Source organism: Xiphias gladius, chromosome 22 (genome assembly GCF_016859285.1).
Source record: "Xiphias gladius isolate SHS-SW01 ecotype Sanya breed wild chromosome 22, ASM1685928v1, whole genome shotgun sequence".
NCBI classification, from domain to species: domain Eukaryota; kingdom Metazoa; phylum Chordata; class Actinopteri; order Istiophoriformes; family Xiphiidae; genus Xiphias; species Xiphias gladius.
Genome location: NC_053421.1, coordinates 26,087,422 through 26,102,822, shown reverse-complemented (window position 1 = coordinate 26,102,822; position 15,401 = coordinate 26,087,422). Strand labels below are relative to the sequence as shown.

At 42.5% G+C, this 15,401-nt stretch overlaps 1 protein-coding gene across 1 annotated transcript in view; it reads left to right on the top strand.

Annotated features, from left to right (window-relative positions):
* Positions 1–15,195, top strand: part of agmo (alkylglycerol monooxygenase) — a 49,334-nt gene extending 34,139 nt beyond the window's left edge. Inside the window, exon 13 of the mRNA XM_040118137.1 lies at positions 14,687–15,195. Coding sequence (XP_039974071.1) covers positions 14,687–14,767 — 81 coding nt within the window. The 3' untranslated portion in view covers positions 14,768–15,195. The remainder of the gene's footprint in view (positions 1–14,686) is intronic.
* The last annotated feature ends 206 nt before the right edge of the window (positions 15,196–15,401 follow it).

Sequence of the window (15,401 nt, the reverse complement as noted above, 5' to 3'; positions counted from 1 at the left end):
GGAGTTGTTATTTCAGTTGTGGATACTGACGGTCGCCAGCTAAAACAAAAAGCAAAGTTCCTGGTGTAGTCATAGAGTCCAGATATAAGCACAGTGACTCACTTATCTACAAAGCCCTAATAATCCCGGACAGGATTTACGATTTGACAAAACAGTCCTGCGTCAAATTAGATTTAGTAGCTGTTTTAACACTTTTGATCGCAGCACATGTCCTTCAATAGCACATACTGAGTTTGCTCAGATGCCATGAAATTGTAGATGTTCGAGTCTCTGTTTTTCTGAGCACTTATTGTCCCTTTTGGCTGATCGGTTGATGTTCGGAGTTCATTCTTGACCTTGGAAACACCAGTTGACAAAACATTCTCACCTCAGGGTCCATTTAGTGGCTATGCTGGAGCTTTCCCTCACATCACATGATCTTCATTTGGGATTGTTTAATTTTTCTCTTCCGTTCACGATTCAAAGTGTGTCATGTACTGTCCAACAATAATTTTTGACTGAATCTCTCTTCACACGATTTTAATGTAATGGTCTTCAACCGAGACTTTCAAAATATACCGCTAATCTGACATAAGGGCATGAAAAATCTTTCCATGAATTTCCAAAACTATTTAATATTTTTTTTCTACTGTGGCATAATGACACATTGTATAAATGGTTTGTCCCATTGGGTTTACACCGAGTTTGGCATGCCGCCTGCCACCCTCCATTAAAACATCGTTGAGCTTTAACCCGAGAATCAGTTTGCATCCAGCACACACTGCACAGCACATACGACGCTGAAACTGTCCTCATATTTTATAGCAAGTATAAACACAAAGAGCAAAAGTCAGCCCACATCCCGCTCACGAGTGTAACATGCATGCAGAGTGCATGTGTATGTCGGGCCAGTTGCTGAATGTAAGCCTTTTGCCTCGTGACAACATAATCTGGGAGCACACTGAAAAAATAATTCCACCTCTTGGTAACTGTGGAAAGTTAATTAGACAAGTAATGGAAACAGGAGGAAATATGAGGAATGATTTTCATATAAATAGTGATGTGTCATAATGCCATGACTGTGATGACAGTGTACAGTAAAACATAATGAAATCTTTTAAAAAATGAAATCTTTGTCTGGGTAAAGTGTGAATTCTGAAGTGAAAACTGGATGGGAAGCATGCGTACAAGAATCCCCCTACGTTTCCCTGACAGCATCGTGTTTCCCTGGTGTGTGCTTTGTAGCCTTTTGCCTGTGATTGTGTGTGTTGTGTGGTCTGCTCTGTGTGTGTGAAATATGTTTGAGCTGGGTGCTAAAGTCCAGCCCTGCAGCCCTGTGATCTATGAGTCCATATGCGTTGCCCAATTGACCATAAAATTGGCGTGCCTTTCTGGCTCTGGCAGCCCAACTGTAGATGGCGGCTGACCTCTCATTACGTTCCCTGCCCCCCGCTCTTTCTCTCTCCCCTCCCCCTCTCTGCCCGCCCTCGTTGCTTGCCATCTCAGCCAGTGTGAACGAGAGCAACGCTTCTGGAACCAATTAGTGCCGTCTACCGCTAACTAGTGCTGGCTGATGAGATTTGCACGTGAGTGCTGAATCGCTGCTTTTATTGTCCTCTGACTCCACATCTGCACTGCTCAGGTGTTCAAAAGACAACTCGAGGATTTTCCTCCTTTTTTTCTTTTTCTCACCGTGAAATGGAATAAAACTGAATGAATTCTAATTTTTTAAAGCCACGTCTGAAATGAAGTGCGTTTCCAATCAGCTTCGCGGCAAAAGCTGTCTTGATTTATGCTGCGCATGCTGCACGGCTATGTCACTTTGACAGCACTGTAAGTTTTATGCAGCCGTTTCCTTAAGCGAATCATTAGGCCTCATTTCAAGTCGCAGTACATCAGATTGAGCTGAATAAATGTCTCGCTTGCAGGTGGGACTCATTGAAAATCCTCGCAATTGACTTGAAATGGTTCCTGACATATTTGTGCCCTTTGTTCAGAACTACAGCAAAGGGAAAAAGCGAGAAACCTCCCCCAAACTTTAAGGTACTTTAATGATATATGGCTCTGACGCGTGAGGTGAACGGTCCAGCTCTTTGTTGCGGGAGGGGGGGGGCGTGTTTTGAAGTCGGGCCAATCAATTAACAGTCACTCGAAATGGAGGAGGGGAAATTCACATTTAATTGTATTCAGGCTCATGCGACTCTACAGTTGGGAAAGGGGGGGGGGCTAGAAAAAAAACTACAAAAACTAGGTCGGTTTGTGGTCCTTCAAACCCAGTGGTGTGATATACTGCACCCTTAAAGCTCACAGTGGTATTTATAGTGGCTCTGGAGATTTCCCTTGTAAAGCTGCAGGCTTGACCTGTAAACCAGGGCTGCCTCTCGCTCCCAGCCGCCCACTCACCCGCCCGAGCCGATGTCTGTGTGGCTCACATGAAGGCCTCGCTGCTGCAGACGGGACGAGGCTGGTAACTGTGTGTGTGTGTGTGTGTGTGTGCGTGTGTGTGAGAGAGAATGAGCAGGGGGCGGGTTGCATGAGGTTATAGTTTTCTGTGCAAGACGAGTCGTGTTTGTGTGTGTGTCTATTTGCTGTCGGCCAATATGAGCATCTGCATGTGTGTAGAGGCTCGGAGGTTGTGTCTCGACCCTCTTCGTGACCTCCGACCAGCCGCCAGGGAGAATTGGATCCACACAGAGAGAACTCTGCCGATCCTGGAATTTTGTGCGAGATACAGCACTGAGACTGAGATTGGTAATGATATATTAGTGAGCAAAGTTGGGTGTGTTCGAATGTCTCACTCTTCTGTATGTAGAAGAATACTCAAAGAAGACAATTATAGATATGCGGTGTGTGCGTTACCCGCAGCCCAGAGTGTGTTAAACTACAAGATTTAGATTTACATGGCCGAAGACCCATTTAGTAAAGTGATAAGTTATACTAAGTGCTCTAGAAAGGTGGAGTTGGCTATACCTGTAGTGATACACACTTGGTTGCTAGTTTGGCAACTTTACCACTACAGTGGACAACTTTTCAGACCTTCGTGGCAACTTAATTTCACATAAAGTACAGCTGCCTCTGTCCACTGAGACCGCGGACTCTAGGAAACATAGAATACTAATCAGTGTGACATTGTTTGGCAGCTTCTACTGCTGTTGGCTACTGGCCAAGTCATAGCTTGTACCCAAACGAAGTTTTAGTTTCAGACGAGCCGGCTCGTTAACCCAGAACCAGAACCTAGTTTCACCTTTTGATTTTTAGCTTTCTATCCTGCAGACTATGCTAATAAGCTCCCATTAGCCATACTAAGCTTCTTTTATAGGATGAAGTACTCAGCAGACATGATTAGGGCTGCAACTAATTATTATTCATTATCGGTGTTTATTATTCTGGAAATCAATTTCTCAATTAATCATTTGCTGTGTTAAATACTAAAAATACTTAAAAAAAAAAAAAAAAAAAGGTCATTGCAGTTTAGCAGAGTTCAAAGTGACTTCTTCAGATGTCCAACAGTCCAAAACCCAAAGATATTCAGATCCAGATTTCTGCTTGAAAAATGACTTGAACAGCAAATCAATTATCAAGTTGGTTGTTGATTAATTTTCAGTAAATTAAACAGCTAATCCTTTCAGATCTACAGAGTGCTATAAAATGAGGATCTTCAGAAAGGCTTTCAGATTATGTCACCGTCAAGCCCACTTAGATTTTCACCTTTATTAAAGTGTAGTTGACAAAATAATAGGAACTATGGTCACGGCAGCTATTTAGATCAGCACCTTTTTGACAACGTGCCAACGGGGATTTATCTCATCTTCACAAAGATTGTTTTTGTTGCCGGGCTGCTGTACCTGATTGCGTTATCATGTCTGGTGGGGTTTTGTATTTGTGTGTGCTGAGTACCAGGGGGCACTTGTTTGGACTGTTATGATGTAACACATGGTTGTATTAGTATGTGGGCCCCTGGTTTTGCCCGGAGGCACAGGGAAACATGCTTCAGAGGAGAACCGAGACGCTTAATATCAAAGAGTATTCAGGCAGCTATTCTCTTAAAAAAAAAAAACAAAAAAAAAAAAAAAAAACCGGCTACTAACTGCTGGAGAGGTCACAGTAATTTAAGAGGAGAGCTCATAAAAATACACCTGTCTTTGGTTGAGAAAGAGAGGAACTTCTCAGGGATTCCTGCTGGCTACTGTAGAACACATTTCAGATTTATTAAAAATCCAACAGAAAAAACAGCTTTATTTGACACCCTGTTTTTCCAGGTCATTCTGCCAGTTATACTTTTTTTTTATAGCTCCTGAAGAAGAAAATCACCCAACTACAATAATAAAAAGCCCAAGACGTTTTTAGCATTCAGCATCTACAAAGCGACTGAGATGTTTCCTTGTAATAAAAGAGTTCAAAAAGTGGTATCTTAGCTCATGCGAGTCTGACACTTTAGAAGCAAATCTAAATCTACATAATCCACTTGAATCCAAAATATAAAAAGAAGCCATCTAAATTGTTTTCAAACCCCATTGGATTTTCCATCTTTTCATCTCTGTGCTGATAGTGTTTTCCAATCTCACAAGATCCCGTCTATCACACATTGAAGGGAAAGACAAATGCAGGCCAAAAGAAGAGGTCAGAACAATATTATGAAGTTCATGTCACACACAAAGGCCCAATCTCGCCACAAAGTTGTTTTATCTTCAGTACATCACATGACATGTCTGTAAGAATTGCAAGTCCCACCCTCTCTTTCCCGCCGTCCCAGCCATGAGCGGGCAGATAAAACGGCAAACAGCGGGAGGTCACCATTATCCGAGAGTGTCGTTTCCGCTCGCCAGATCTCAGGTGCGAGAGGTTAGCGGCCTTTTTTTTTTTTTTTCTTTTTTTTTTTTTTTTTTGAAGCAGGAATGTGTGGTAGCAAGAAGCAGGGCTGAGGTTAACAGGACTGTTTGGAGCTATGGAAACTCTGTGAGCATGACATCATCTGAGAGCTCGCAGGAATGGAAAGGAAAGGAAATCTCCTCCCATGGAGAAAATGGAGGGATTTGAAAGAGAAATGCTGGGTATGACTGTTCCGATGGAGTAAACAGCGGGGTGGTCGACCGTACACAGTGTGAAATATTATCACTCAATGTGCAGGGGATCGTGCCCGTCAAAGAGTAACCGCTTGGTTTATGTTGTCAAACCACTTGCCAGGTAAAGCTATGGAAATCTAACAGCAATTGGCCCTTTGGGGGATTTCTAGCAGTATTTAGTTTGGCTTTTGTGGGGTTAGTCTCTGTGTCCAACGTTGACTTTCTTTTGAATTTGTCTTCCTATTTGTGCTTTTATTCATGGGTGAAACACAACAGTCATCCAGTTTATGATACAGCCTCGGAGCCAACATGTGAACCTGATTGAACCTGACGATAGCAGTTGTGCTACTTTTTTCTTACAGTATAATTTCTCCTCCTTCTGAGATGCACATAAAGCTGATTTCACTGAACTATAAAGCCAATTTCCAAAGACGTCTGCTCACAAATTGAAAACATTACAAATGATAGAAGACTTTCATAAAGCTGAAATATGAATAGGTCAAAGATTTTTACTTTAAAATCTATCACTGAAGTGCTGAATGAAGGCTTAACATTAATTTAGCAATATTTATTCCAGTGCAAGCTTTCATCACTCTGCCCTCAGTTTATTAACCCCTCTCTCTCCACCATGCTCATTGGCTTACTGGCTATCACACATCTGACATTGTAGTAAAATGAAATTCCTAACTGTCCTTTTTCACAATAGTTCAAGGTATGGTATCTTGCCAGAAGTGAGCTGGAAAATGTCTCCTCCTGCACAGGATTTTATTGGCCATGGGGGGTAACAAGTTTGGACAGACTTCAGATCTAAGGTTGCAAAAAAAGGGAAAAGCCACTGTTACACAAAGACTAATCTTATTCCCTGCTGTCCAACTAGCAGGTAACACATTCATTAAACCTCCAACAATCAATATTTTCTACACTGACAAAGAAACAGTTGACAAGGTGTAATTAGAAGGTCCACGATCACATATTTCTCTGGAGAGGTTAAGAATTCACCAGTCCACCTTTTGATCCCCTCCTGTGATACTTAAGCTCAGGGCATTGACCCATAAAGAATATTGCTGTCCGTGACCCAAGCCTGGGATCATCCACCTCCTCTCTGCATATCGATGTGTCCTTGAGCAAGACACTGATCCCCAGTTGCTCCCAGTGGTTAGGCCAGTGCCTTGCAGGGCTCCTAACGTTGGTATGTGAATTTGTGTGTAACTGGGTGAGTAGGAGTCAAGTTGAAAACCGCTACCTTATATAAATACTGTCGATTCACCTTTTTAAAAGCAGAAACATTTATTAGAACAGTAACTAAAACAGTAAACTGGAATAAGTGGATTGGTCGTCCCACTCAGTCCCCTAAATAAGGTCAGTATCTGTGCTAATGCTATTCTTTTTCTTTTTGGAGCTTGATGTCGAGCTCCCATACACTTTTGTTTGGTCCCCTGTTAAACACATCCTCAACCACATTTTTAAGGCCCACTGCCTGATTCTCGTTCCAGGTTCCGCAAAATCGATCTTGCATCTTTAAAACTTCAGTGACTTAATCTTGGCTGGCATGTGGACCCAGCTCACGCCTCTCAAAATCTGAAACGTCCCTATGGTCATGCTGACTTTGTGTGGCTCCTTGTTCCTTATCGATCGCTTTGTGGTACCTTTGACCCAATACCTGTGTCTTCCACCGCCTTCCAAAACACACCTGATGAACGGATAGCAAGCACATATTCACACGTGCTGTACAACAGCGGCCATCAGCCCCTGCAAAAGTTTTGACAAAGAAACTGTGGTTGTTCCTGCCTGCTTCCTCAACGGCAACCTTTCAATGTGCTTGCTGTTGATTCGTCCACAGCTACACTATTGAAATGCAATTGGCAGTCCTGCATGATCGAGTGTGTACATAACAATATGCAGGCAGTGCTCGCAGTGCTCACACTGCTGCAGAGGAGATGGCGTGAAGGTTAGAACAGTGACCATGCTGAGCCCTTATGGCACTCTATTCCTGAATGCCAAAAATCTTGTTCGGACAAACCAAGACTTTGTGTTCAGGTGCACACGCATCTGAAAACTCAGTGATCTGTAATAGGAACCTTTCCAATTTGTGACATATCTGTCGACAGAGGATCATCTACCTCTTGCAGGCCTTTAACTGATCCTGGGCATAGAAATTATTTTATTTGTGAAGCAAAACTTTGGGCTCCTGAGTTATCCTAATACTGCCACATGTCCTCTCCACTTTTCTCTTGTTGGTTATATGCTGTGAACCTTATATTCTCCTGACAGCTCAAGACCTTATTCTCCTTCTGTAAGGCTTTGACTTCCCTTTCAAAGGCATCCACACACTGTGCTCTCTCTTTGGAGCTGCTCTTTAAGATGACAGATTTGCTCCTCACTGAGGTCCTGACTTGACTCTTGGAACAGACATCTTTTCTATTTCGAAGCAGCATTTGAGCTGCTCAGTTTCTTTTTCGAGAGCGCCTTTTTGTTTGCCTTTTCAGCCTTGCATTCCTCAACCAGCCTTGTAGGTTGAATTATTATCTTTGAAGCTTGAAGTTTTGTCCTTTAGTGAGTTGATCTGATCTTGTTTAAGTCTTTGCATTTCAATGGCTTTAGTCAAATAAACTTGAATTGGGCAGTAGATCTTCAATTAATTTTTGTTGTGCTAACACATTGGACCAAGATGGCAGAGATGGGACATTTTTCTCTTTGTTGAGCTGATTACAGCTGCGCCATTTGTGTTGCATTACTCCAAATTGGCAATGATGATTGCTGCCTCTTTGGACTTTCCTATCCAGAAGGCCACACATGTGGCAGGAACACAGAATGGCTTCAAGAACATTTGGCTTCAAACTCTACAGTAGGAATGTTTTTATAAATATCCCTGGTTGGATAAAAGGAGTCAGGGTTAAGATATACCTCGTACAGGCCCTCGGAGACTCATTCATCTGTACTGTTTCTCTGAAAAATCTCATAGACCTAAGCCACCCTGGACCCAGGCGTCGTCCCTCTGCTCCATGAGAATACAAACAGGGGCCTGATTTTATAAACGTAAATGTAACTTCCTGTCCCCTCTGCCCTCTTGGCGTTTTGGACTCATGCCCACTACCCTGCCCTCCAAATTTTCGCCGACCGGCACGCTCTTTACCAACAGGTTCGCCGGTGCGGCCACCCAGGGATATGCGGTGCCAAGCTGCCGGGCTCCGAAGTGAATTGAACAGATATGAAAACGGTTAGCCTTCGTGGGAGTGCGATGGCGATATTTCTCATGTCTGTGCAACAGAGCAGGCACTAAACTGGCTCTCTTGTGGGACATTAACCTGCTCAGCGTATCCTTCCTGAGTCTGCTCGAACAACCCGAGCACAGAGACTGTATATCTGCTCATAATGAACAGACAGGAAATCCTCTGTGCGTGTGTGTGAGGGTACACGTTTCTGTGCATATGTGCAGGAGCTGTGATGATGTACTTGTGTAGGACTGTGTGTGTGCAGAAGTGCCTGTGTTTGTATATGTGTGTGCACCTCTGTTTGTACGTGTGTGTTTCTGCGTTCCATTTGTGTCTGTAGGAGGATTTAAAGTATATTTACAGTCTCATACCTGTGACTGTATAGACTAAGCATGTGGTATAAGTGTGTGGTGTACATGCACATGTGTGTATGTATGTGCGTGTCATGTCAAGTTCTTTTTATCCTTTTATCTGTCCTTTTTAAAAATACATTTAAAGAAGCAATCTGGAAGAATTCAGTTGTGGTTGGTTTGATGACAAACTGTTGTTGTTTTAATAAGGAAGTCAGGCGATAATGGGAGGGCGCTCTTCATCTAACAGCTCATTGTGGCTGCTCCTTGTTGTTCCGTTACTCCCTGCAATATTTCAAACTGATCCGCTGTCCGGGAGATGCCGAAAATGACAGTTGTCTTGTTTTGTAGGAGCACGAACGAAAGTGGAAAGTGCTAAGCTGACTCTCAAACACGTTGCATTTCCTGTGACTATTTCATAATAAAAGGCAACTCCCAGTGGACTTTTGACCCAGAAGACACCCAGTTCTTAACACTGCAAATATTTAAATATTGCAATACTTTCATCAGCGGGCCATAGGCTCAGTCACAGTTCTGTTACCTCATTCAGTGATAGCGGCTTAACAGACACTTATCTAAGTGAAAATCTTCAAGATTGCCACCTTAAACCTTCAATAGCTGATTTTTTTTGGCCACTTGGGGGCACTGGAAACAAGTTGTGAACACAGCACCTTTTAAGTTATTATGGCGAAGTTGTTGCCAAACAGTTGGACATCCAGCAGTTTCAGAGCAACATTATCACTCACATTGGAGTCATGTTTCTGTCCACCTGGTGAATCTAAGCCAATTACTCGCTCTCTTTTAGCTTTCTTTTCAGTTACTTGGTTGGAAATATCTGGCTCTTTTATCTGTTAAATGCTCCACTATGTTCACCAGCTAGTCACGAACTGTGTGTGTCTGCTGTTTGGCGCAGGTAGCGGACAGTGGAGTTTTTAGAGCCATTTTCACTGAAAAAAAAAAAGGCTGCCTGCTGCAGCCAAAAACGACACTATGAGAGCGGTGAGAATGGACCAGAAAAGTAAACTTCCGGTCCGGACAGATTAAAAAATGAACTGAAACATGAGCAGAGCTGCACGTTTGGGAAATAATTTTCTGTCGGTTCATCATTCCGAGCGACACCTTTTACATTGTCACTTATTTTCACATTGACATGTAATGCAAAATACACATGGTGAGGAGCTTTTTCTCTTCTTCTAATTATGCAAACTGCAAGTTCAAAGAAAAAATGGATAGAAAACAAAAAGAAAAAGAATTACTGTGTAAGCTGCAAATTAGTCACATTCTTTTAAAGCATAAAAGAAAATCCAAACAGTGAAACTACAGGCTGTGCTACTAAGTGCTTCATTGTCCTCTGTGTGTATCAAGATTTACAGTCACTCGCTTACAGATGCTAAGTGAGCAGTGCAGGAATAATGCTCTGGATCAAACAGTATTAACAAATGTTTTCTGCGGTTTAAATTTAGCCGTGTCCAGAATCAGCGGCCTCCGCCCACTCCTCTCTACACTGCAGCCAGGTTAAGACAGAAAGCTCAGCATTTTTTCCCCGATACAGTTCAGGCCAGGTCTGGTGGACTGTAGGCAGCCATATGGAGAGGGAGTTCTGGAAACATCCCATTGCAGGTCATATATCATACATCTGACAGCAGCCATTCTGCCTTGTTTTCATTTCAATCACGACTGCAGCTGCGTTGGAGAACAATGAGGCTCTGCCATGTTAACCCGCTAGAAGCTCGAAGACACTCGCCAGGGGCACAAAATACACCCTAGGGTATTTAACGTATCTGTTCGTTGCTTCATATCCATCGGCAGCAGCCAAAAATGGCTCTGGTTAATGTAGAGTTTGACCATTGTCGTTCTTAAGGTCACTACAGATGTTTTTGCGTCTGAGCTGCAGACGGCCAATATTTTTTTGGACTTTGATTCACAGGCAGTAAACTGGTTGTAAAATTTGTATCTCCTGTCTATCTATGATCGAGCTGGGTACACAGTGTTTTATTGATGTTGAAGGAGGTTGAAATGCCATACAAGCATTTAAATTAATTATTTCTGGAATATGTTTCTATGACTTTGCATTCCTTGTCAGTATATATATATATAATTATCCCTGCGTCTATCTGGGTCAGGACTCCTTGTTTTTAAAAACACATTTAAGCCTGTCAGGGTCCAGTAGGTTTTCCATGGGTCCATTGTAGGTCAGTTCCAACAGTATGGACCCATCGAAAACCTCTTTTTAGGACATCCGAATGTTACGACATTATTACTAAAAGGCTATAGCCTAGTAATTCCCGGCCCATTGAGTGTAGCATTTTACTGTTCATAACACAGAAGAAAACAAAATCGATGGATGGATGAAAATGGAAACACAACCTCCAGGGGGGCAAAAAAATGTGAGGTTTGGCCTGATAGTTTTGCTGATAGACTCAGATTGTTGGATTCAGCTCCAGCATTTTAAGACTTTTATTAGCCTAAGCTGCACTTGGAAGATGTTTTCATTGTCTCCAGAGGATAAATCTTAATTACTGGGGAGAAGTTTGATCTAAATGCTAATTTCACACGTCAACTTGTTAAAGTTAGTTAGCTGAAGTGTTGGACGAGTGAGACAAGTGGAACTTTGGCACTAGATGAGAACTGAGAGGATAACCAAGGTCACTAGGATTCATCCTCTGAGGACCTTGAATGTCTGTACCAAAAATTCATGGCAAACCATCCAGTAGTTTTTGAGATATATAACCTATGCTGGACAAAAGTGTTGGACTGACAAATCAACGTTGCCTTTCCTAATCGCATTACTCACTCACTTAAGCGGACTGGGAAAGCCCTAGAGGCGTCTGAAATTCTCACTGAGCTGCTGTTGAGCAAGGCACTTGCTGTCGACCTCAGCTGCTCAGCAGCGGAGCTCTGCGTGTGACAATTTTTACCCAAAGCAGATTGGTGCCGAAAAATTAGCCTCCGTGACTTCCCTGAGTAAACAAAGCTCGACAATGACGCAGAGAATTTCTTTTAAAAAAAACAAACATTTTTGGCTTTTTTGTATTACTAACTTTAACAAAGTACCCTCTGCCCAAAACAAAGTGGGTGTGAGTTGATTTGATGAGATCCCTACTTTGGGAGCTGCTGCTGTCTGGCAGTAGTGCTTATTTGTAGATGATCAAACCCGCTTCCTTCCACTATGTAATCTCTCCCACATGGATTTCCTACAGAGTCCATTAAAATGTAGCATAGAGGGGCGAATGAGGAGAAATGGAAACAGCGAAAAGTAGGTGCCCCCAACATGCAGCTTCGATAGAAACCTCTGTCGTGTTTCAGTCTGTTTGAGCTAAACGTGATTTGTGAGGTTCTGCCAAGCCTGCGCTCCACTCTCGATCCCCATCCATCTCTGAGACGGACACAACGCAGCTTCATGTATTTGTTATCTTCCATCTGTTTTTCCTTCAGGGAATTTAGACTTGTAACCATCATGTTTAAACAGTTTTAAGTGGACTTACCAGATCCTGCAGGTTGCGAAAGGACGTCATCGAGTAAGTTTTACCGGAGGCCTAATTATTCCTGATTAAAGTAAGTAAGTAGAGTACGTAGGGATGAAATCACTACAAATCAGTGATAAATATCTGAATGCTTTTGAAATGGGCATGGGATCAGCAGTTCATTGCCTCTTGCGTTCACTCTTATTTTGTGTCTTTTCTTTGTCTGAATCAGTGGTGGAATAAGTACTCTCAAAGGTCCTTATAGGCAAGTCTCATCCACTCAGCAGCCTTCTTGGCTATGCCCCCGGGGCAGTTATTTCGGGCTAACAAGACGAGGCCCCGAACTTAATGAATGGGGAGAGAGCCAGGACTTCACTTTGAATGGTCACCGGGACCTAAAAACTGCATGTATAGAATCACCAGTCAAATCTGATAAAAACCGCTTAAAGAGTTTGGTGACTTTGCCCCAGAACAAGGTTTAAAATGCGTCAGTGCAACAGCACCAATGGCTTGATGTGTTTCCCGTTCAGCTTCTTTTTTTTGGGGGGGGGGCAGGATATGTGTGTCATACAACCGCCATCTTTGTTTTGTCTCCTCTCTCGGGACAGCCCTGGTCCTCAGACTCTTCACTTAAGTAAAAGTAGCAGTAGCACTCTGTAAAAATCCTCCATTACGGGTAAAAGTGAAGCATTTAGAATTTACTGAAACAAGTATTATCAGTAAAGTGTGTATTTGATTATTATTATTATTATTATACACTGATGCTTTAATGTGTAAGCAGCATTTCAATGTTGTAGCTGTCAAAGTGGAGCTAATTTTAACTGCTTTATATACTCTTAGGTAGTTTGATCTTTAAATATGCATCATATTCTATCAGATCATCACTTTTTCTCACATACAATCTTAATCTTTAAAGTACAGCTGTCAGATAAATGCAGTGGAGTAAAAAGTACAATTATTTTCCTCCGAAATGTAGTGAAGTACGAGTATAAAGTAGCATGAAATAGCAGTAAAAGTACAAGTTACTCAAAAATATCATTTTATCATATGATTTATCTCTTCGCTGGTTGGTTTGGAGTTTTAAACTGTGTAAATTCTATAGGGACGTTCTTTAATGTCTGTGCCAACAATGAAAGAGAGCTGTACAGTGATCAGGGCCACTATTTAAAAAAAAAAAAAAAAAAAAAAATGGAGGGCGGACATGTTTTGAATCTCTTTACACCCTTGATAAATCCATTCTTTCCCTTTGTTTCGCCTGTCGTTTTATTCTCTCTCAGCGGGGAGGCTGTTTTCAGAGCAGGTAGCGAGAGGTAGAAAAGCAGGGAGAGAGGAGGTGTGTGCTTTACTCTCTCTCCGTCTCTCCGTCTCTCGCTCTCAGAGGAAAACAGCTGTCGTGTCCAGGAGGAAGCATTACTTTTTTTCCCATCAGGGTTTTTTTGCCCGTGATGGACAGCGGTCTGGTTTTGGCTTGAGTTGCGATGTAGGATGCATTTTATGGGCCAGAACACAGCGGGGAGGTGGAGGCGAGGGCTGTTTCTGTTCCTCTCTCCGAATACCGAGGTCCCCCATGGCGGTGACCCTTTTGACCCCGTCGTGAGAGCCTCTGGGGGGAAGACCTGCTCCTTAACCTCAGAATCCACTTTCTACATCATCCTGGGACTGGCTGAATCTGAAGGGTCTCACTGTTTTCTTTCAATTACAGATTCACTTTCAGTGTTTTCCTTTGTGTTGAGTGATCGTAAATGATACCTGTCCCTTTTTTTTTTTTTTTTTTTCTTATGTTACAACATCTCAGCTCTCTTTTGCTCAGGTGTGTAAATCATTTGTAACATTTTGCAATTTACAGTTAAGCAGATCCTTAGTGTGCGTTGCTTAGTAAACTGGAAATCTTTGACTTTTGAGCATCCATCCATCCGTCCATCCATCAGCTATACGGCTTGTCCCTTTGAGAGTCGCGGGAGGGGGGCTGGAGCCAATCCCAGCTGACATTGGGCAAGAGGCGGGGGCACACACTGGATAGGTCGTCAGCCTATCACAGGGCCCGACATATAGGGACAAACAACCACTCACGCTCACATTCGCTCCTACGGGCAAACGCAGAGTTGCCAATCTACCTGCGTGTCTTTGGACTGTGGCAGGAAGCTGGAGTACCCGGACGAAACCCACACAGGCAAACTCCACATTCCAGAAGGGCCCCGGCCGAACCGGGGTACAAACCCCCAGAACCTTCTTCCTACCTTACATGTCTACGTGGGGTCTAAGAATTTGTATCGAGCATTTGAACTATTTTCTGACATTTTATAGGCCAAACAATTAATCATGTAGATTGAGGACATAATCGGCAGGTCAATCAATGATGAAACCAATCTTTAGTTGCAGCCAGAAATGGGAAATTGAATGAAAACCTCCTCCCCAAACACTGGTAATCCAACATATCAACACCACATTTGTCATTTCTGCCCCTCAAACTCAGCAGTCAGACCACTTTCACAGACCAGTGTCTCCCAGTACTTCACCCAAATCGGTAATGTGTCCAAAATTCTGAGTCTCCTGAAGGTGTCACAGCCATTATTTTGAATCAGATACACTGACGCACTCTCTCTCTCTGTCTTGTCCAGGCCTTTGTCTCCCTCTCTCTGCTGTACTGGGCTCTGCAGAGCTTCTCTCAGCTGCTCTTCGTCAGGAAGAAGGCTGACTGAGTCGACACGAGGAGACACTGACTAATGGGCGGGGAATTTTATCGTCTGAAGCCATAATTGTTGACATAATTCCATAGTAACAACATATTTTCAATCAACATAAACACGGTGTACAGCCTCATTTGTATGTGGCATCCATCAACCTCTGCTGTTTTATTTTCTTATTGGAGAAGCCTGACAAAATGGTTGTTTCAGCTTCTGCTTGACTCATTTTTAACTGGTTAAAGACTGTTTATATCTAAAAAAGTCTTAAAATTAGCCATAAAACAAGGCACGGTGCTCACCAGTTTTATATCAAATGAGGAATTTCTTCTGATAGTTTTATTCTTCTCTGTCTCCCCTGTGCTTTTGTTTAAAATTAAATTGTTATAACAAAAAGAGCTGAAATGCTAAATAAAGTACTAATCGACCAGCATGTTTATATTCAACATGAGCCACTGTGCATTTTGATTTTTTTTTTTTTTTCCCCCCTAACCATACAACACGTTCCTCTTATGAAACAAATGCTGTTCACACTGAGGCCTTTTAATTGCAAATTGCAATATTGCACAGTAACACAGTACAGTATATTGTTTTTCCATATCTTATTGCAATAAAATACTTGTAATATTGCTTTACCAAGCTCCATTTTTAA